The sequence below is a fragment of the Dromaius novaehollandiae genome, chromosome 1 (assembly GCF_036370855.1).
Source record: "Dromaius novaehollandiae isolate bDroNov1 chromosome 1, bDroNov1.hap1, whole genome shotgun sequence".
Taxonomy (NCBI): Eukaryota; Metazoa; Chordata; class Aves; order Casuariiformes; family Dromaiidae; genus Dromaius; species Dromaius novaehollandiae.
In genome coordinates, this window is record NC_088098.1 from 201261703 (window position 1) to 201282316 (window position 20614).

The 20614-nt window shown below is 36.1% G+C and overlaps 1 protein-coding gene across 4 annotated transcripts in view; it reads right to left on the reverse strand.

The window, feature by feature from the left end:
- Positions 1 to 3157: 3157 nt before the first annotated feature.
- Positions 3158 to 20614, reverse strand: part of ATM (ATM serine/threonine kinase) — an 82849-nt gene continuing 65392 nt past the window's right edge. For 3 of the 4 annotated variants that reach the window (XM_026100193.2, XM_064505053.1, XM_026100191.2), the window contains 15 exons: positions 19644 to 19861; positions 18663 to 18870; positions 17630 to 17743; positions 17069 to 17227; positions 15771 to 15909; positions 15316 to 15398; positions 13829 to 13969; positions 12773 to 12889; positions 11249 to 11398; positions 9631 to 9796; positions 8253 to 8339; positions 8061 to 8175; positions 5907 to 5970; positions 5119 to 5255; positions 3158 to 4996 (listed from right to left, as the gene is read on the reverse strand). In XM_026100193.2, the coding sequence (XP_025955978.2) occupies positions 4813 to 4996; positions 5119 to 5255; positions 5907 to 5970; positions 8061 to 8175; positions 8253 to 8339; positions 9631 to 9796; positions 11249 to 11398; positions 12773 to 12889; positions 13829 to 13969; positions 15316 to 15398; positions 15771 to 15909; positions 17069 to 17227; positions 17630 to 17743; positions 18663 to 18870; positions 19644 to 19861 (2082 nt within the window). In that variant the 3' untranslated portion in view covers positions 3158 to 4812. The remainder of the gene's footprint in view (positions 4997 to 5118; positions 5256 to 5906; positions 5971 to 8060; positions 8176 to 8252; positions 8340 to 9630; positions 9797 to 11248; positions 11399 to 12772; positions 12890 to 13828; positions 13970 to 15315; positions 15399 to 15770; positions 15910 to 17068; positions 17228 to 17629; positions 17744 to 18662; positions 18871 to 19643; positions 19862 to 20614) is intronic. The other variant, XM_026100192.2, reaches the window with a different exon arrangement.

Below are 20614 nucleotides of genomic sequence, written 5' to 3' on the forward strand. Positions count from 1 at the left end.
CAAGCACTAAGAAATTAATCTTGCCCATCAGAAAAAAAATATCTATTCCATAATGTTGATCAAGACATCACAGCGTGAAGAACATTTTATGCTTGACAACTGCCCAGCTTCCTGCAAAACAAGTTTTAGCTGTGATGCAGAAGCACAACGAAATTTCAGGAAATGGCTTCATTGCTGCTATGCCACTTGTTTAGTTTCCAGAACATATGATTTCCAATCCAGAAGTTCAGTCAGCTCTGGTTTTGTAAAAGCAAACATTGAGGGGATGCAAAACAGGGGCTTTTGGTGAAAAGATCAGGCTACTAAAAAAATGTTTGTTAATCAAATACTTGTTCTGTATGGCAAGGTTTTCCTGCACTTTTAGTGTAAAACTACTTTGGGAACAGAGAGGTGACTTCGTAACTAGTATTCAGGATATATAGGCCAGAGGTACAGTCAAACTGAACATATACTCTGTCACTGAACACTGGAAAACTTTCTTTTGCAGGAGTTTGAAAGGCACACTGTCTGTGTCTGTCTCTGTCTCCCTCCCTTCTCCACCCTCTCACATTCTTGCTGTATAAGCATATAAGGAGTATGACCACCACTATTTCAGTGCCTTTTTAATCAAAGAAAAGCAATTATTTTGAAGACCTAAGAGAAGGGAAGGGGAAGGCAGATGAAAACACTGTGTATGTACATTACTGCTTGCAAGAAACATCTTACAAGAGTAGACTGTCAACACAAACATGGGTGACTGCAAGCAGTTACACCATGCCATAAATTTATGAAGTGGAGAGCAAGTTCTTCACCTAAAACCAGCTTCAGAATTGCTCTACCCAGTGCCACATCACCCTGGAGAAGTCAGAGATAGTACAGCAGGAGGAACAGATAGCCCTGCAGTGGGCTGCCCAGTAAGTGATGAAAATAGAGATAGTGATGCTACCAGCATCACTTGAGCCCTGACAGAGCATGTCATGGTCCTGGCAAAGGCTTGACATAACCTGTTACCCTTTTGGACAGTGGTGGAAAAGACATAGCCATACCACTAGCTCTTTTAGCAATGGACAAAAACAGCATAGAGGACTGGTTGGGGCTGGATCTGTGCAAATAAGGAGAGGCCTCCTCATATTAAGGTTGTGAAGCAGAGATTCCACCTAGTGTTCACTTTCAGAAAGAAAACCAAAAGATTCAGCCCATTCAATGAGGTAAAATTCTGACATCAGCTTTGAGAAAGAACTAGAATGTCCCTCTGGGTACCCCTCAGTCTTTGAGAAACAAAGTGAAGATGGCTTAGCCATAAATGTTTGAAGTGTCTCCATCCTCACATGAAGATTTGATGAAGGCCTGAGGCCAAATACCAGTTGTCCAAAATTGAAAAACTGTGTAGCACTACTGTTAAAATTGATGGAGCTCTGGTAGAGTTCATGGTAACCACTATCAAAATGGAGAAAAAAGACTGGGGGAAGAAACTTGTCTGTGAAACAAAATAGTATATGGTCAAATTCTGCAAATTATCAGATGTCTGCAAGAAACAGTCAACCACCATGCACATTGCAACACAGCTCCATCCTGGAAGCTACAGGAAAGATTCAGTACACCATCGCCTAGGAATCTTTAAAGGATTGGCAGGATTTCTTCACAACTTGATCCAAAAAGAAAAGTTCCCTCAAAAGAGGAATCTTTTACAGAGGTTTGCATTTTTTTATAATCTTTTCTGCTTTGCATCCAGCATAGGTGGTATTCATTAGCAGTGGAGGCAACCAAATGATAAACTCAATCAGTTGCATATTGTGTGTTATTTGGCAAATTGGATGGGGAGAGGGGATGGAGAGGAACAGCCATGGATACTGCAAAGAGGCAGCTCTGCAGTGACAGACAGTGTAATCACTGTGCACCACATTTTCTATGGCCATACATACAGCATATGAGGGAAGGAGGGGAAAGCAATTGTGTGCGCCCTTACAGATATTACTAACATTAATAACTATCCAGCCCAGAATGCTGAAGTACAGGTATAGTTACAGTGCTGATGCACAGGATAGGTGATGAAAGCATGTGTTACATGAACAACACATTAGTATTTTCATAAAACTACGATACAAGTAAGATTTTGAAATGTGGAGGGAAGAGAATCTAAATCCTTCCTTACAGCAGTTCCCAGGTTTTCATGTGGTTTTGCTCTACCACCCTGCTACTCTTCGACCTACTTGCTGAAATGATCAATTTTATTTAAAACTAGTATTTTAGTATCATCATTAAGTACTAGTATTAGCAAAAATAATTAGTTTGTCTCTGAGTCCTGTTTCAAGCTATCTGTACATCCCACAAGACAACATTGTATTGGCTTACATTAAGTTCACAGAGATTAAGTAGCAATAAAAGTATAATAATGTTGTCATTTACCAGTCACATAACTGAATTTCACTAAGCAGATTTTGGAACCACCTGTTTACAAAGGTATTTTATTGGTCCTTTGTCATTAAAGCATTACCACTTGTGCAGGTATGTAATAATAGTATAGGAAGTAACACAGAATGTGTAACAGTGCACTGTGCCCTGAAGAGATGAAGCTTAACATTTTAGCACTTTCAAAAAAATACTCAGTAGTAGTAAATACATTTCATATACTCAGCAGTTTCATAGTAACATAGAGTAGTGATCTAATTAATTCAGTTATTGGCAAAATGATTTTAAAGTGTTTTTACCTGGAAGAACCTTGAAAGTTTTCAGATTGACATTGATGAAGACTCGTTTGCATTTTATTTACATAGCACATTCCTCACCAAGTGGCCAATTTAATGTGATTCCTACTCACGAGACATTGTCTTTTGCTGATGGAAAAGTTCAGGCAGAGCAGGTCAGTCAAATTGGTTTATCTCCTAATGTTTAACTTAGGCAGTTCACATCCCTGAGGACATTTGTCCAACAGAAGTTAGACCAGAAACAAGTAATTTCCAATAAAGATGTCTCTGTGTTCCAAAAAGTCAGAATCTGTTACAAATTCTTCCGCTTTGTATTATGTCACAGGCTCATTTTCCTTAGAAATGATCTTTTCTAAATGTAGATCTTTCAAATTACTAAGGAGCATTCCAAGAAAAAAATAATAATATAGAGGCAATTTAACTTGTCTTCACATATTTCTAGCTTACTAATATAGTAAATATATACGTGGGACTCAAATACTAATCTACTTTATTTTCAGTAGTAGCACTTGTAACAAAACCATTGTACAGAATAAAACAGCACTTCCACCCAGGCTTTTATTTCCTGTTCAGACACACGGAAAATTTAGGTGTGTGTCTAAAAGATACATTTTTGCAAAGTATTCATTTTTGTAATTTTGACTTCTAAAATTGAGGAGTTACTGAAACAAAAATAATTAGAAAGCAGTCTTTGGTAGTTACTGTTTAAAAGCAGGAACTCTAAAGTACATTTTGTTCAGTCCTTTTCTACTTGTCATTTCTCCCTTTCATAAGTATCATTCAAATTTGGCAAAGGGAAAGCTTGCTCTGCCCGGTAAGTTTGCTTTTCAAACAACACGCTGTTGTACGCCTGGATGAGAGTTCTGCCAGAGAAAAGCCAAGATGCACATTTGGTTCCATGGATGAACAAAAATTTATGTCAGCTTCATGAAAATATGATACAAAGACTCATTTTTCTATGTTGACATTAACATACAAAGCAAAGATACAGCATAAAAATTGTAATTAGACTGTACAAATACAAATCAGTGAAATGATAACTGGAACAGAAATTATTCACTTATACCACTGTAAAAATGCATAAAGTGTAAATTAGGATGATATTACAGTATGCCAACGTTTATTCATATTTTTAAATATAAGAATGATTTGGCAAGATTTATTAGTATAACAGTGAGACTATTATTTGAGTAGATTCTCTTATTATCTGTATTAATCGCCTATCCAATTACATTAGGTCTTTTCATTTCATAAGGGGCAAAATCTTCTGTAAAAGTATGCAATTAGAAAGCAAATTGTGTTCAAAATACAGCTACAGTGTTTCTGAAAGGTATTTATTCCAGATACAGAAAGACTATTTGCTTTAGAGGTGCAGATCTGGTATGCTAAACTTCACTGCATAGTCAGCCTATGTTATCATGGAAGTTTGAGTTAAATGAACTAAATAATTTTTATTGTTTTATGCTGTTGAAGTAATGTTATGAAAAGAAAGTACCAACATAATTTTGATTACAATGGCAAAAAAGCAGCACTATTTTATGCTTGGCTCGGAGATCCTTTCTATATGAAGAAATGTCCATTTAACTAAGCTAAAAGCCCCCAGAACCTTCAGTTCATTAAAGGTGAGGTGCTCTTTTGTTTTCTTTTGTATTTTTGTCGACTGCCACCGTAGCATTATCTTTAAGGTATACCCCCCATACTTCTGAAATGCACTTTAACTAGTTATTTCATGACTTGTGGTTTTCAGACCATCCATTCTACACAGTCATGTTACCATATAGAATTCTCATACAAGACTCCAGCTATTTAAGAGACAGACAAATGAATCAAAGGCTTCAAGAATATTATGCATCCGCTTTGCCCAAGCAAAGTGATCAGCCTTGCAGGTAACAAGGAACACTAAAGCAGTGGTTGGTGTTCTACGCTGGATGGTGAACATAACTGTGCAGAAAAAATGCTTACTTCATAACAAGCTATTGAAAAAGAAAATCCACCTAATATTAATCCATATAAACCTTCACAGTTGCTGATGATGCAATGTTTTAATTAGGAAATACCAATTTGAAATGTTAAGACGCTTGTTGCTTAAAAACAAGTTTCTTATAAAAACATATTTGATCCTTCCAAGTTACACCCACGGTTTCCATCCAGGAAAAAGTCGGCTCAGGTTTTTAGGGTCCATGGCCTGCTGTATGAGAAGGTTCACCTGCCCTCCCACACTGAGCACTGTTCCCTCCTCAACACCTTTCAGCTTCTCCTGAAGTCTCATCAGAACACGCTCAGCCACTTTGTTGAAACTCTGGTCATCACTGCTGGAAAAATAAAAAAAAGTGGAGTAGATAGGGATCCTGAACAAAATTAGTAACACTCAGAAGAAAACTCTAAAACAAAGCAACAGCGCAGTAACCACACAATAGGAAAAACAATCTTGTACCTGGCTTTTCTGTTACATGCTTGTGGATCAGCATTGAGTGTAGAGCTCATGTCAGCATCATCCTCTGGTCTCTGCTGCAAATACAAAGCTTTCAAAGGGTTCATAGTCCAGTCAAAAAGAGGATCATAGAGCAGCACCTACACAGTAAATAAACACCTATTTAATTCAAACTGTTAATTACAGCCAGTTCAGTGACCTAACAGGAAGAGGAACACTCAGTAATGCTCATGCTAACCACAATAGTATATTTGGGCAGGGGGAATCCAGTTGCATTGGGTTACATTGCTTAGTATGTGATCCAAAAATAAAACTTCATCTGGTCATTTGCAAGTATTTGACTTCTTCACACTTGGCTCAATTTTGCCACTCAGTCACAGCTCAACAATTAAGATGTCATTTTTAAAATACATTTCTAGCCACTAAATATTACTATTAATTCTTAATGCAGAGTGTAAGTGGCTTTTAAAAACTGGTTTAATTCTCTTCTTTGTGACTTAGACAAAGAGGATTTAATTAAATTGGCACTAATCACACTGGGAATGTTGCCCTGTGGCTATAAGCTTTTAGGTACTGAAGAGGGAAAACTAAGCATATACCTGAAACAAATAGTTCCCACAGAAAATGTAAACTGATCTTGATTTCATTGAGGACTACATGAATTAACAAATTTGAACAATGCTACTAAACTAAAATGCAACAAAACCCCTTATATAAATATTTGGTATGACAAAGACAAGAAATCAAAGATTTGTTTTTGCAGTTTACTATCAGCATGAAAAAATACATACCTCTACAATAGTCAGCAAAGCTTCTTGAGAATTTCTCATAACATCCATTGTTTTCTCACAGCATCTAGAAAATATTTAACTATTTTTGGATTCTCTTTGGTAAAATGGAATCTTATTTTCATTATTTAAATAATACATATTTGTCTCTTTCTTAAAAATTATTTCTAACATATGAGTATCATCTCTGATGTTTCCATTTTAGAAAAAAAAAAAAAAAGAAAAGGAGAAATTCAGGAATACAAGATCAGAAGGAGACTACATCACTGAGTATTTTCCCTGCTATCATAGATAATGTCATGTAATACCATTCAAATTTATCAAACTCTAATTAAAAACTAAATTATGTGACTCTTACTGACTACTCCTAATGGAAAAATTGTTCCATAACAGCTTTTCAGAAGGAGATTATAAAACTTACTTCCAGTCTTATCTTCTTTCTGGTTAACTCTGTTTCAGGTTTCTCCCTTTATTCACCACTAGCAGGCTAACGCTGTGTGTCAAAAGCATACAGCCCTGATATCTGGAGTATGCTTCCCAGCAGAATTACTCTGACAAGTTTCTCTCTTTGTGAAAGTGAGCAGTTTTCTGGTTTTGTTTGCTTATCACAAAAACAGAAAACTAAGCTGGCAGAGTATTTGGGGAAGTTTTAGGGTGAAGATTTATAGACTGAGACAACATTTAGAGTTTTGACAACAGTACAGAAATTTGACTCAGTTTTCTGGTTCAGTTCCTCCATTTATGTAGTGCTGCTATGGAAAAGTGATTACCTATATTTCACTGTCTGAACTGTTTCTATATAAACTGTTTCTAACAACTGAGTTAACACTGATTGTTGAGGTATGCCACAATGATAATATTGCTTAGCTGGATCAAAACATATGTGCCAGACATGCTCTGCAACACCAGAGAAGCTGGGTTCCTTTATGTGAAATCAGCAGATCCAGCAGCTGGAGACATTAAGCTATGGGTGATGATATGTTCCTTATAAACTAGCCAGTAGTTTACTTCTGAAATCTTCATTTCTGAAATCTCTCCGGTGACTTTAGACAAAAAAGTGGCTTTAGACAAAAAAGAAAAAGTGGCTGTCTGCATTCATTCCCAACTAAACTAAACTTGTCAAAGGAATAAGGAATTTATGAAACAAGTACTATTCAGTGAAAGAGGGATGAAGCCTCCTTATCTACTTCAGGATGAGAACAACCCCAACACAGAGTGGTTACCTGACTGCATTGACACCCAGTCTTGAGGTAACTTGTTTATGCACTTACACTGACACTGGTCATTACAAATCAGTGTGGCTGAGGAAATAACAGTATTTGTACCAGTGGCCTTTTACACTGTGTTTACTTCTGCTGGAGCCAAACAATTCATGTTTCTCTGTATCATGGGACAGAAGTTTCAGAAGTAAGATGAAACAGGGAATTTGACAGCATTTATGGTTAGAACCTAAGTGACAGTGACTGTTTCTTCAAAGGTAAATTAGGATCTATTTATTAACATTAATTACTACCTGATAAAAACAATGGTTACATACGTGCTTTTTTAAGACAGGAAATACAGGATTTGCAAGTACTCAGTTCATAAACATCATGAAAGTCTTGAATGAAAGAAATGCTCTGCTTTTTAGAGCTTAGGTCATTCTTATAAGATAGGATGGAGTTTGACAGAGTCAGCCCTTTCAGGATCTTGCAGCTCAAATCTATGGCAGGATTTACATTTTGCACTTGCAACGTAGTATGACTTCAAATTACTTGCATAGAATTGAGCAGAAATAGAAGAGACAGAACAAAATGGTTTGAAGAAACTAAATAGCTAACTTGCTACAATTCTGAAGGAAAAAAATCCCACCAGTCTAAATTGAGAGGATAAAATTTATCTGTGGAACCTTTAAAAGGACTGAACCATCCCTGAATTCCACAACAGGGTGACATAACCTGCTAGTTAGTCAAAAATATGAGAACTGGGCAACTGTAATGAAATTCATAATTGGTTACATAAATAACAGTGTATGATTTAGAGGAGAGCATTTAGGTTTGCATACTATTATCAGGAATCTGAGTCTCCTCAAGCATCTTAACTATTTAAAATACAAAAATCTTAATACCAAAAGTACTCTGCTGCCTCCTTACGCCTATGCAATACAGGATCGCTTACCTTCTGAAGACCCCTTCCACGCCGGTAATACCCATTCCGTCCACAATATCCCTGGTTAATCTAAATGGAACAGTCTCTGGTGTGGGAAGGATTTTACCTTGCTCAAAAGCAACCCCTAAAGGAAGGGATAATAATTGTTTTTAAAATGTTTAGGTAAAGAAAAATGAAGGTTCTCTTTTTTCTTCCACTTACCCAGATCTATATGCACTAGTTCTGAAGTTTGTTCATCTATTAGTATATTCTGAACATGCCTGTCTCCAAGTCCAAGTATATAGCCAACTAAAAGAAAAAGATTATTGAAAAATAAAATAAGTGCTGAAACCGTATTTACATACCATAAAAACTAGGAAAAATGTGATAAAGAGAAGATTATTAGAATCAATACAACACATGTAAACAAATTAAAAGTGAGAGAAATATTTCTTCCCCCATGTATACGAATTATTCCAATAAAGAAGGGGAAATACCATTCCACAAATCTGAAAAGAAGAGGTTATCTGGATGCAATAGTAAAAAGATTTTTCTGACACAGATGTGCATGGTTTTACCTACTCCAAAGATTTCTTGCCAATTTCTCTCTGTAGATAGGTTAAACAAATGATTTCATAATTTTCCAAAAAAAGGTAAAAAGCAGGGGTAGAGTAAAATTAAGGGCTTTTTATTATTACTATATTTTAAGAAAATCTTTTAATTTATGTAGCCCAGAAAACAGGTCTAGACATAATTCAGTTGAGACAGCTCAACTATACATAAACAGTTTCTGAGACATTCATGTCTAACCTGGTTTTAAAAATCTCCAGTGACATGAATTATAAATGTTTCAGGTAAGCCCATTCCTCTGCTTTGCTATCCTTACATTTAGAAAATCTCCAAATTAAATCTCGCTTGCTCCAATTTGAGCTGTTAGTTTTTCATATTCCCTGGTGGCCATAGAAAACAGTAATTTCTGTAAAATTCCTTCATCTGAATTCTGCCAAATTGTAGATTTACTTCCTTTTTTTGCTAAAACAATATGACATATTGTTTACATATTGAATATATATATTGAGTATACATATTGAATACAAACAATATGACAGAAAAATCAAAGGAAAAATGCCCAAGCTTAGCAAACTATTTCAGCCATTGCTAATGATGCTAGTACAAAGAAAGTAAAAGTTTAACTTTTCAGATTCAATTCAGTTAAAACATTTGAGGCTACAGATGAAATGAATCTGTGTTAAATGCAAATCAACAGAATCAGTTGGGAAAAACCCTTAAAAATCTACCAGGCCCCCAAAATACATATAAAAAAAAAAAAACAGCATTTCATTCCATTTTTCTACTGAGGAAAGACAGGGAAAAAAAGGGATCCCAAAATTTCTATTACAAAAATAATGCTAGTGTTCTCGCTGGCATTTGGTCAGGCATTTTGTCCCCCATGCATTCCTGACACGTGACAAAGGCTGAATAACCATTACCTCTGAAGTGGCATAAATTCCTCATTTACATAATCTAAAAAGGCAACATTAATAATCTACCATGCAGAGACTACTGTCTTGAAAAGAGTAACTGCAATTGTATATAGTACCTATAGAAGATGTAGCCACACTGCGAGTGTACGCCAATCGTTTTTCAAACCACACAGCTGGATCCAGGAATTTTTCCATGCAGAAATAGCGGAACACAGGCTGAAAATTCTCGCAGACTTTCATAAAGATATTGTATTTCTCGTCAGAATGCTTCTTTTGTGCATCCTTTAAATATATAAGAAATATTTTCCCCATGATTGACTGGAAATTACCTCTTCCTTTCAAAGAAATACATTAATTCCTTTCTAGCCCTCAATCAAATACTTACGCTGTTCTCTCTCTTTTCTCTGAGCTATGAATGAATTTCTTTTTTAAAGCAATCATTAATGTACCCATCTATTTTACTAAACAATTATATTTTTATACACAACTCATGGGCTACCTGTAAAAAGCACACTCCCATTCCTTTGCCTTAGCAGGTATATGTATTAAATGCATGTGCAGAAAAATGCATTTTGTTGGGACATACTTCCCCTTGCACTCTGTTCTGGTACTTCTGTTCACCTGAAGGCATCAGGGGAAAGTCATTCTCGCTCATTCACACACAAAGCTACACCAAAGCCAAAATTTAAATATACTTTTATCCTGTTAATACTGTGTAGATTTAAAAGGAAATAATTTCTTGCACAGTCTTAGCTATATATACTAACAGGTAAAACTGTTTGCAGTGACCTGCTGAAACCATTCAGTGTCCCTTAAATACAGGAGTGGTTGTCAGTGGTACCTGGCCTGAAGTGAAGATGCATATCATCCAAAAATGTAGGGAGTGATTTTAAGATATGATTTGAGTTCACCAAACTGCAAGCTGCCCTTGAATGGGATGGACCTGCTCACCCACTCACATGCACAATGGCTGCTGGGTTTTTTTTGGTCCTTGCACTTTTCTAACACTATGGTGAGCTGGTTTGGGGAAGTAAACCAGCTGAAACCATCTAATAGCTACCCACTGCCAAAAGGAAAAACCCTCCCCTGCTTGCATCTATTGAGGCAGGTATTCTTCTGTCAGCTTACATAAAATTTGTCTTCTTTTGGCTTAGCTCCCTGAACTGACTCATGGTGAGGTCAGATGTGTGTGTGTACATAGCTGTGGGTATGGAGGAGGAGCCAAACCCCTTCACGCTGTCTTATGACAGGACATTACATCCATCTCAGCTGCATTATAAACAGTATTTTTATTTTCAAGGATCAGTACTTAAAGAGAATTCTGCTTTATTCATGAAAATAAAAAGATGTTTCAATGCAAAGAGGAACATGACAAGTATAAATTCTGTGAGATAACTTTATACTGACTCTGATGCTTTCTATAATGATCATTTTGGAATTCCGGTAGATTTATATTCTAGAAAAGAATTAAAACAGATTTCTTGGAGATTCAGCTATATTCAAATCTTTCCAGCAACAATCATTCATTCAGTAATTTTGATTTTGTAAAATCTCTTCCCAGGTTGCATTCAGATTAGTCTGAAGATCTATTAATTCCATACCACTAGACATATTCATTGTTACATCTTAAAAGCATAGCTTTGTTGTCTCCTTAAATACTCAGGAAAAAAAAAACAAAACCCTCTTTGTAGCAGAATATGAGATAAATATTTTTCTTCAATTATTGTGACTCACCATCATTATCTTCTGACACTGATAACTGGAGTAATCTTTTGGCCTGTATCTCTTGTGAGCTCCCTCTTCAACATTCACAAGAAACTCTCCTATGGGAGTTGTTCCTGAGCACCATTCAAGAACACCACTTCTCTGAGAAAGGGGAACTACCTGTGAAAACAAAACCACTGCTGCATGACGGGAGCATTACACACACGACTATGAATATACATACTTCAAAGCATGCGTGTTTGCTTAAAAAGACAGAAGACCAAACCATACAGCAGACCACAATATATGTTTTTAAATATATGTATATGCATATATAAAATACACTCAAGGTTTTTCTAGTGAATACCTACAGACTTTTTTAGCCCAGGGAACCTTCCACAGATAATAGTAACACTTCGTACTTTAACAGGATAGTACAAGCATTGTGTGTATTACAGGTAAAAAGTAAAATCTGAAGCAAACACATGGCAGCTGCTTGAACATATCAGGTTTGTTCTAGTCTGCTTCCCATCCTAGGGAGCAGCTGGTCACTTCATAACTGACTGTAATAGTTACCTTGATTACTGCAGCAGACAGAACTGGCCTTGAGACTCAAAGATCTCCTGGCCCCAGAGGAGTATCTACCACCCATTGTCTTTCATTATCCTCTCTTATGGAAGGAGCTATATACATTTCATTTGATATTTGCATCTTTTATCTTCTTTGGCTTTCCTGTTTAGGGTTGTTACTAAAGTATGAAAGTCTCCTTATCTAATGCAATCCCTGTTCCTTTCCTCCCTGCTCTTATTCATTTATACTCATGTACAAAAAAAGAGTCTTCATTGAAATCTATTGAGAAAATGCAAACCAAACTCCACCTGTGAATTCTTAAAACTATGCTAACAATTCAGATAATTTCCTTGAGAGATTCTGGAGTGCATATTTCTTATTTATCAAAGACAAGAACTTTTACTTAAAAAATGTTTGCTAACCGGTCCTCTTCACAGCTATTATTGTAGTCCCAAACATATAAAAAGGAAGGAAAAGGGGAAAGTACATGTCCAAATACATTTTCTGCATTCATATTTAATTTTATTTTTGTATTCCCAATTCCAACAAAAACAGTTCTGCAATTCAAATCCTGCATGAACAGACTCTAGACAGGACTTCTGGATTTAATTGTAAGGAAGACCACAAGACCAAAATTAATGAGAATTCATGAACAAACTTGTATGCCCAAGTTTAATGACCAGCATCTTACAGTTCAAAGATAGTGCATGACTTGCTTTTATTATATGAACTTAAAATTGAAAAGAAATTTTTGAAGAGTATTTAAACATACACTAGGGCAGCAGAATTTTTTTCTAAGGACTTGAAAAACTAAATTGTAACAATTATTCTGAGTTTATTCCACGCCTTAGGAAGGGGTGACTGTTTTCACAACATGTACATAAATATACTTTTATATTGTCCTTGGGTTAAAAAGAGAAGAATGGGAAAACACGTTATAACAGCATCATTTATTCCTCTGCTGCAGCTGCCGTTCAAGACTACCTTGTATCTTCGGATGGTTAATTTTCTCTTTCGTGTTTCAGTGTTTTGCTGGAGCAAAGTATTGCACATCTGGAAAACCTGTTGCATGACAGCATCTTGTCGCAGGTCATCACGTCCCTTTAGCACAAACACAAAAAGCAGTTAAAGAGCACTTTTGTCAGCATCCAACTTCTTCTTGTACAACTTAAAAAATTACTTTAAAAATCCACAAAACACAGGTTACTTTTCCACTATAATCTCCTGCAATAAAATGTAATTAACATTTGCTTTTCCTTTATATTTGGTTTTCTGATAGTGCTCAGTTGCTTAAGGAGAACTATCATCAACTTAAATCATCATCATCATATTTTTTGACAAGTATTATTTGATTAAAGATTCAGTCAACCTACATAATGTATGGTACCTTGTTCTTAGAAAAACGTTTCATTCACCACATTTACCAGTGCAGCACACAGCTGAAGCAGCATCAGTTGGTATTGCAATTCTGATTAGAGAAAGCTCATCTAGAGATTCATGCATCTCCTTAACCTTTCAATACTGCCCCATACTTAATAGCAAAACAAAGTTCTCCCAGCAGCTGCTGATTGTTTTTAAAGGCATCAGAGAAGAACACAGTGAAATTAATTGAGTTTAAAGAGAAGTAATTTTGGTTTAGGAATGTGTGTGTCTATATACACGTTTACAAAATGTCTCTGAATCATAATCCTTTTTTATACAGGGGAAAAATAGGAGGTATTTAACATAAAATGCACATGGCCTTCTACAGTCTAGTCACTAGTTGAGACACAACCACACATTTCAGCAGGTCTGATAATTATCTCTTGAACTACTGTACATACACACATTGTTGAAAGGTAATTATAAAAATGTACAATATTATGAGATATTTTGTGATTTCCTTTATTAAAACATCCCTGAACTGAAAAAATTGACACTGACTGTGAAAAGTTTGCTCAGGGCACAGGAGCAATACATGACAAAAAAGACACACAAACTTAAAAACAAAATTCCAGCCTGCCAAGTCTCTGATATGTCATTACAGCTGACAGAACCTACCTTAACCAGTTGCCTCCTTTCTTTACCATCTGATCCCACACAATCTATTATTTTAGGCAGATTTAGGCCTCCTGCTAAGCGAAATTCTGGCTTAAAAGACCTTATTGTCACCAAATTTTCATAACTTCCTGTGGGATCCACCTGAAATTATAAATTCAGTTTAAAATTACTATAAATATTACCTCCATTTCACTCGGAGAGACTGTTAACCCGAGGTTTGTAAGCCTTATTAGTAGAACAGATGCTAAACATTTATATGAGCATTCTGTCATCTACAAGGAAAATACCCACAAAAGCTGCATATACGCTGATTGAAAAAAAAACAGAGCACAGGCTGAGTGTGACTCCTGATTGTTCACTTCACTGGTAAAGGGGACCTGGTGCTGCAGACTTCCACCACACAAGCTCTGAGACAATTTCAGCCTGTGCCAAATCGCATTCTCCCAGAAAACATTCATGTATGGTTGGGGGACACTACAGACCAGGAACCATTCACATTTGGCAATGCCACAAATGTGCCCAAACTAGTCCTAAAACTCTGTCCCAGTGCTGTATCTTCAAACATCCTGCATATCCTCATGCCACAAAGCAACCCCACTCAGCTGTTAGGAAATACTGCTCCAGTTATTTACATCACAGACTTCTGGTTATTTCAAGTAGTTTGAACTGGGAAAGAAAGGCAAAGAAAATAACAGTATCTTATAAAGCAGCAAGACCTGGGGCCAACAGAACTACAACCAAATGCTGTGTAGCGGGACAGGCAATTTCTGGCCTCTGAAGTCAAGTGGCATAACAGTGTTCCTTGCCCTGTTTTATCTAGCTTTACAGACACAGCTAGAGGGACTTCAACATAGGGAAGTTCAGCACCATAACATTTAAATTTTAGGTGCCTGGTCCCAAAAGCAGCTCCACAGTCCTGAAACTGGTAATGTCCTATGTAGAGCCAGTGGACTCTTAGGCTAAGAATGAGCTATGCACCCACCCCATCAACATCTTGCACTGATCAGATGGGTAATTTACCACTACTGAATAGTAAAACATCTAAGATGGGCAATTAGGTACAACAAAAGGAGGCACATCTATTAAATCTCGAAACGTTCTAGACATTAAATGCCTCCCCAAAACTCTGAGCATCTGCAGAATAAGAGATTCAGAGTCCCAAATCATCCCTGGGATTTAGGCATCTCATCATTCTTTTTCATAATGAAAGACAAGCCAGTGGTAACAGTGGTACTGGCAAAACCATCTTCATATAATAAGCAATTATCCAGCAAATGTAAGAGTTAGGGTCAAGGTCTTCTTAAGCCTATGGGAAGGATTTCACCCTGCATCTCCCATCCCACAGGAAAATACCCCAGCTATTAGGCTGACCTTTAAAGAACATAGGAATTTGATGAAGAGATATAAGCTATGACTCTCATTATAAAAAGCAGAAACTGATTCTAAGATTTAATATTATAATGTATATTTATTTCCATTTCAGTCACCTTAATTTCCACGGTGGGAACAACAACATCCTCCAAGTTCTTCAGTTTAATAATTGGCTGGTCAGCTGGAATACTTATCCCTTCTGTAATTAAAAGGAATTCATACTTTTAAATTCAGAATTATAAGCACACATCAAAGTTCACAAATATCAGCTTACATTGCTTTTGAGGACCCAAAACCCCACTGCACACTTCTGTCTAGGAGCAAGAGGAGCTGATGAGGATGATCACAGAAGAACTGGAGTTCTCTGGAGTTTCATGCTTAGAAAGCCTGAATCTTACAGTGCAAGAAATTCCTATGACTTTTAAACCAGGCTAAGTTTTACATTTATCAAAAGTAGGACACAGTCTTGGCACATCATCCCCTTTAACTGAATACTTAAAAGTATTATTTTTCATCCAAGAAAAAATATGCCTCTTTACTACAAAAAAAGAAAAAACTTTTCAAGCCTTACTTCTTTGAGATTTCCATGGAGTAGCATCTAAGTTTGCTAACGTGATGTAAGCATCACAAAGTGCCTCAACATCTCTAACCATATGAGGGCTTCTCCTTCTTATAATATTGATTATATTGCTCGCAGCCTCCATTCTGTCCTAAAAAGACCAACAAGATACAAGCACTACATTTTGCAAACTATGCTTTATCAGATTGAAAATGCATAACAGCATGCAGTCAGTCAAGAACAATCGAGACAAATCCTATGAAATTTGAGAAAATGGACAGTCCTTTGTGACATGAACTGAAATCACCTGAAGGCAAATCTGTACTTCCTAAACTGAGATAATGAAAAAAGTGGAATCTATTTGGGGGTGAAGAAAGAGCAAATCTGTCCAGGCAAAGTGCAAAAAAACTGCAAAAATCCTGCAGCAAAAGGGACAGGCAGTTTTGGATATCCCTGCATCATCTTCCTGCTTCCATTGTCTCCTTCTGACAGAAGGAAAAGCTTGTATGCAAAAGGCAGAAAGCTGACCTGTGTCCCTTCTGTGCTAAATGTGAGATTTAGTTGAATTTAGCATAATCCCAGTCCCAAGGGTGAGACCACAAAAGAGTTAACAGTTCCAAGAGAAAGGAGAAGAAAAGCTACATAAAAACGTGGTGGAAAATTTTATCAGGGTGGAGGGTGTGTAGGGGGAGTAATGAGACACATCCATGCCTGGACTACAGCGATGGGGAAAAGAGGGGGCATGTGAGATGATCCCAAAGGCTGGTTCCAACAAAAAAATAAACAATAACATTAACATGAAGCCACAGTTCAATATTACTGATCACCATGGCTTTTAATACTGTCATATAAAGAAACAGAGGATATACTACACAAGGCTAAATACTTAAAAGAGATATTATCAGTTAAACAAAAAAGCAGAAAAAACTGAATTCTGTATGTACTTTTAAAAATAAACCTACTCAAGTCCTTCCTGCATCTAAAATGGCTTTACAGAATCTCACATCAAGGACATTTATCAGAAAATTATTCTTTGCAATAATCTGAGACTTGGGGGTAATTGTTGCTGGAACAGAGAAAATGGATAGTCCTTTGTTCAACTTCAGTAATAACCTATTTCAATAATAATTACCAATGTATGCTATAAAGAAGGGTCTTTTATAAAAAAGTACTTTTTCCTCCCATTCTTTCTTAACGAGTCATTCTCTAGAGCTGAAGCTCCACACTAAAATATCCCCTTGAAATAAGTATTTTTTTTTTAACAAAAGCTAATGTGATTAATAGAATTAATTTTTTATTTTTCTAGTTACCACATCAAGCTGGGAGATTTCTTTTGGTGCATTTTTAATTAATTTATTTCTTCTTATTGCTTCTGGTTTTGTCAGGAGTTCATCCTTGTTAGCGTTTGCCAAAGCTAATATTATAAACAAAGTATGATGTGGATGATCAAGTGAAATTCTAGATATTAGCTGTCAAAAAAATCAAAAAGATCACAATATTAAAAGCTGAACAGAAGAAATAGATAATTAACATAATTATTTGTTGAGCTTCTATAGTTCTTCATAGGAAATAAAAGTAGTAATATCACTTCAGAGGTTTTTCCACAACTATAATACATTAAAGTATATTCCTGTAGCTACATAAGCGTATTCTTAGACAACAACAACAAAATCAGCAAGGTAGTAAGGAGAAAGTCCCCAACCCTCCTCCTCTCTCACCAAAAATATTGATTTTAAGTCATTTTTAATAAACTTCTACTAGCTACATAACTCATTGAGATACAGCTGTACAAAGGAAGATGCATATATTGTTTAAAAGTATGTATCACAAAGCCAGTCAAGATGTCTTCTGATATAAAAAATATAAATTACAGTATTCAGAACTTCATGAAATCCTAGACCACCCATCATTTTGGTTCCCATTCGAGCAGCCAGCTGGTACATCAGAGGCAAAAATTTGTATGAAGGAATCTTCTCTGCATTTTTCTGTAGTAGAGAAAATTCAGTTAGAAAGCTGTATTAAAAAACAAAAAAAGATTGTAATCATAAAATACTGGGTAAGGGCTAGCAATTTTTAACTGAAAGCAATCATTTCTGAGTGACCAAGTGGCAACATAGTAAGTATCACATCATCTTGGTCCATGTCTCTTAAGTGCTACAAGTCTTTGCTGAGAAAAGTACTACTGTATTTGCCATTCTATTAGAGCAGAGCTTAGATACATTAATTCAGAATGACCATGTTACTAGGTTCTATATGAACAAATGGCAAGAGACTATCCTAATCCAAAAATTTTACAACCTAATTTAAGGCAAGAAACAATTGTCTGTTAAAAATATGAGTAAAAGACCATTTTTTATTTCTCAAAGTTAATCACAAGACAAAGAGATGCAATAAATAAAATAGACCTCAGTTATCAAAACAGGTCATTCATGTAAGAATTAACAGATATGCTGGATCATCGTAGAAATGACAGAATCAATATGAGAATTAGAACCTCATTGGTCCCCGGCTATGGTGGTCTACAGATGGTCTAAAAATAGATCCAGTATATACAGTATAAACTAGACAAAATATAGTACAGGATGTTAAAGAAGAACATAGGTAGTATTCAAGATATGTAAAAAACAAGGTGGTAACAGTGAAAGATCATGAGATATGCTTAATCTTACAGACTTCTTAAATTATAATGTAGGATGATGAGCAACTAAATGATGAGCAATGATAACTAAAAAAACAAGTTTTGAGGGAAAAGTTAAGGAGATACATAGGAAAGCATACTGCACCGTGCTATAATTCACTTTCTAGAAACAAAGGTATCATGAAAAGAACATAGAGGAGGAGGAGAAGAAAGGTGGATAATTTCAGTTAAAAGCACAATAAAGAGAAGCAAGAACAGATATTTACCTTCATCATTTCATTGACTCTATCGACTCCAGAATTTTCAAGCCACAGGGAACAGAGTCGGAATATCCACATATCATGCTCTTCTCCAGTTAGTAAACAGCTGATATAGTTCTCCACTGCTTTACACAAGAAACGTTTACGATCCTCAGTTAGGGCATGTATGGCACATTCATCCAATTCAAGTTCTCGCTGAACTTTCACTGTATATCTATGTGAACAGATATTTTTTTTTAAACAACAAAAAATTTCTTAATGAATTGACAACAAGGCTGTCTGTAGCTCTCTTGTTCATAAATTTAATAGTATTTTTTACTTGCTTTGCATGGACAAGCACAGTAAAATAAAAGACTGTAAACCAAGTTGTGGCAGCCATTCCTTTGATGTATGTCTACACAAACCCAGTATTTTTTAAGTATATTTTCAGTCAGTGTCTTTTTTCTTTCTAATAGTCTAATCTTAATATCTGTGTAAATAGGAATATCTAGTACAGACCATTTGTGTAAGGACCTGAGTCTCCAACTGCTAAAGTTTAGAATTTCCCCTCGCTTTCCATTGCTCTTACTACATCTTTAAGAGCTCTACAGTAAGATGAATTCTCCTCTTTCACCAAATGTATGATGAAGAAATCTCAGACTCATTTAGTTTTTTCTTGTAAGGTTTTCTCTTCAAATAAACTAAACAGGTTCAGGGAATGAACCTGAACACTGGCTCATAATCATCCATGCTGTCTAACTGTTACAAAACTCCTTGACTTAGTTTTTGCCCACACCAACCAGCACTCTCCTAGACAATGTCTAGGCACAGATCAAGAACTATTCTCAACAAGCAGGATGGATTTGGCCACTTGTTTTGGGAAGAGAAGGTAAAATCCAGCTGTAGAGATGTGAGCCTTGCTGTATCACTTGCCATAGGGCCACAGAATTAGTAAAGATGAAGCCTTTGATTATTCCACAGTACCTACCTCTCAGTTTGAATGCTCACCTATTTGTCTGAACTCTACGCTCCCTTAGGAGTCCAACCTCGTCCTTGGCCTTCTTCAGTAATGCCTGCTTATTTTCAAACTCTGAGGATTTCATGTAATTCTCAATTCGCTGGTACTGATTATCTGAGAAACGAGCCAACGATAGAAAAGCCTTCATCTTTCCTTTCTTCAGCTCATCACTGCCATCTCCACTGTGGCTTGTAGCAATTTCCACAGCCTAAAAGGGAAGTTACAATAATGGTAAGGCTGATAATTAGATTGATAATCACTATAACTAAACTCTACTGCATAATGCATGATTAAACTTCATTATTTAATATTGCCTCTGATGGCATATATATGTATACAAAAGTAAAACCTATTGTACTGCATATTCTTCTAAATTAATGTAATCCTTGAGAAGTATTTCAGTGTCAACAGTCAAAAATATCATATTTGAAACAGCTTTAACAACTTTAACAACTGTACAGGAGTTTCCTACAGCTACCTACCTTTTAGAGTAACTGGACATCAAGTTTTACAACAAGACAAAGGTATTTTGCTTTAAAAAGCTTACATCCTAAGACAATGACAAAAAAATAGAAGATGGTTGATAAAGTGTCAAAAAGAGAAGGAAACTGTAAGTAAAAATCACTGTTTCAAATTATCAGAATGAAGAAGGTATGTGGAGAGTAACAGGAAAGGCAGAAGCAACTACGTGAAGACTCACAAACTGGCATGAAATAGAGAAAGACAAAGTAGACAAATATTACTAAAAACGCTTTTTCTACTGACCAAAAGTTAAAAAATGATTACAGTATTTGGAAACATCGGTACAAGGCCTTCTAGCACCTGAATATAGACTGTTACAAACAAAACTCCAATACTGAGAACACGATCAAGTGAATGACCTGTCCAATAACCGCAGAAGGAAAGGTTGGGGATGAGGAGGAGGAGGAAAGGGAACAGGACTAGTAGTCATTTCACTGAA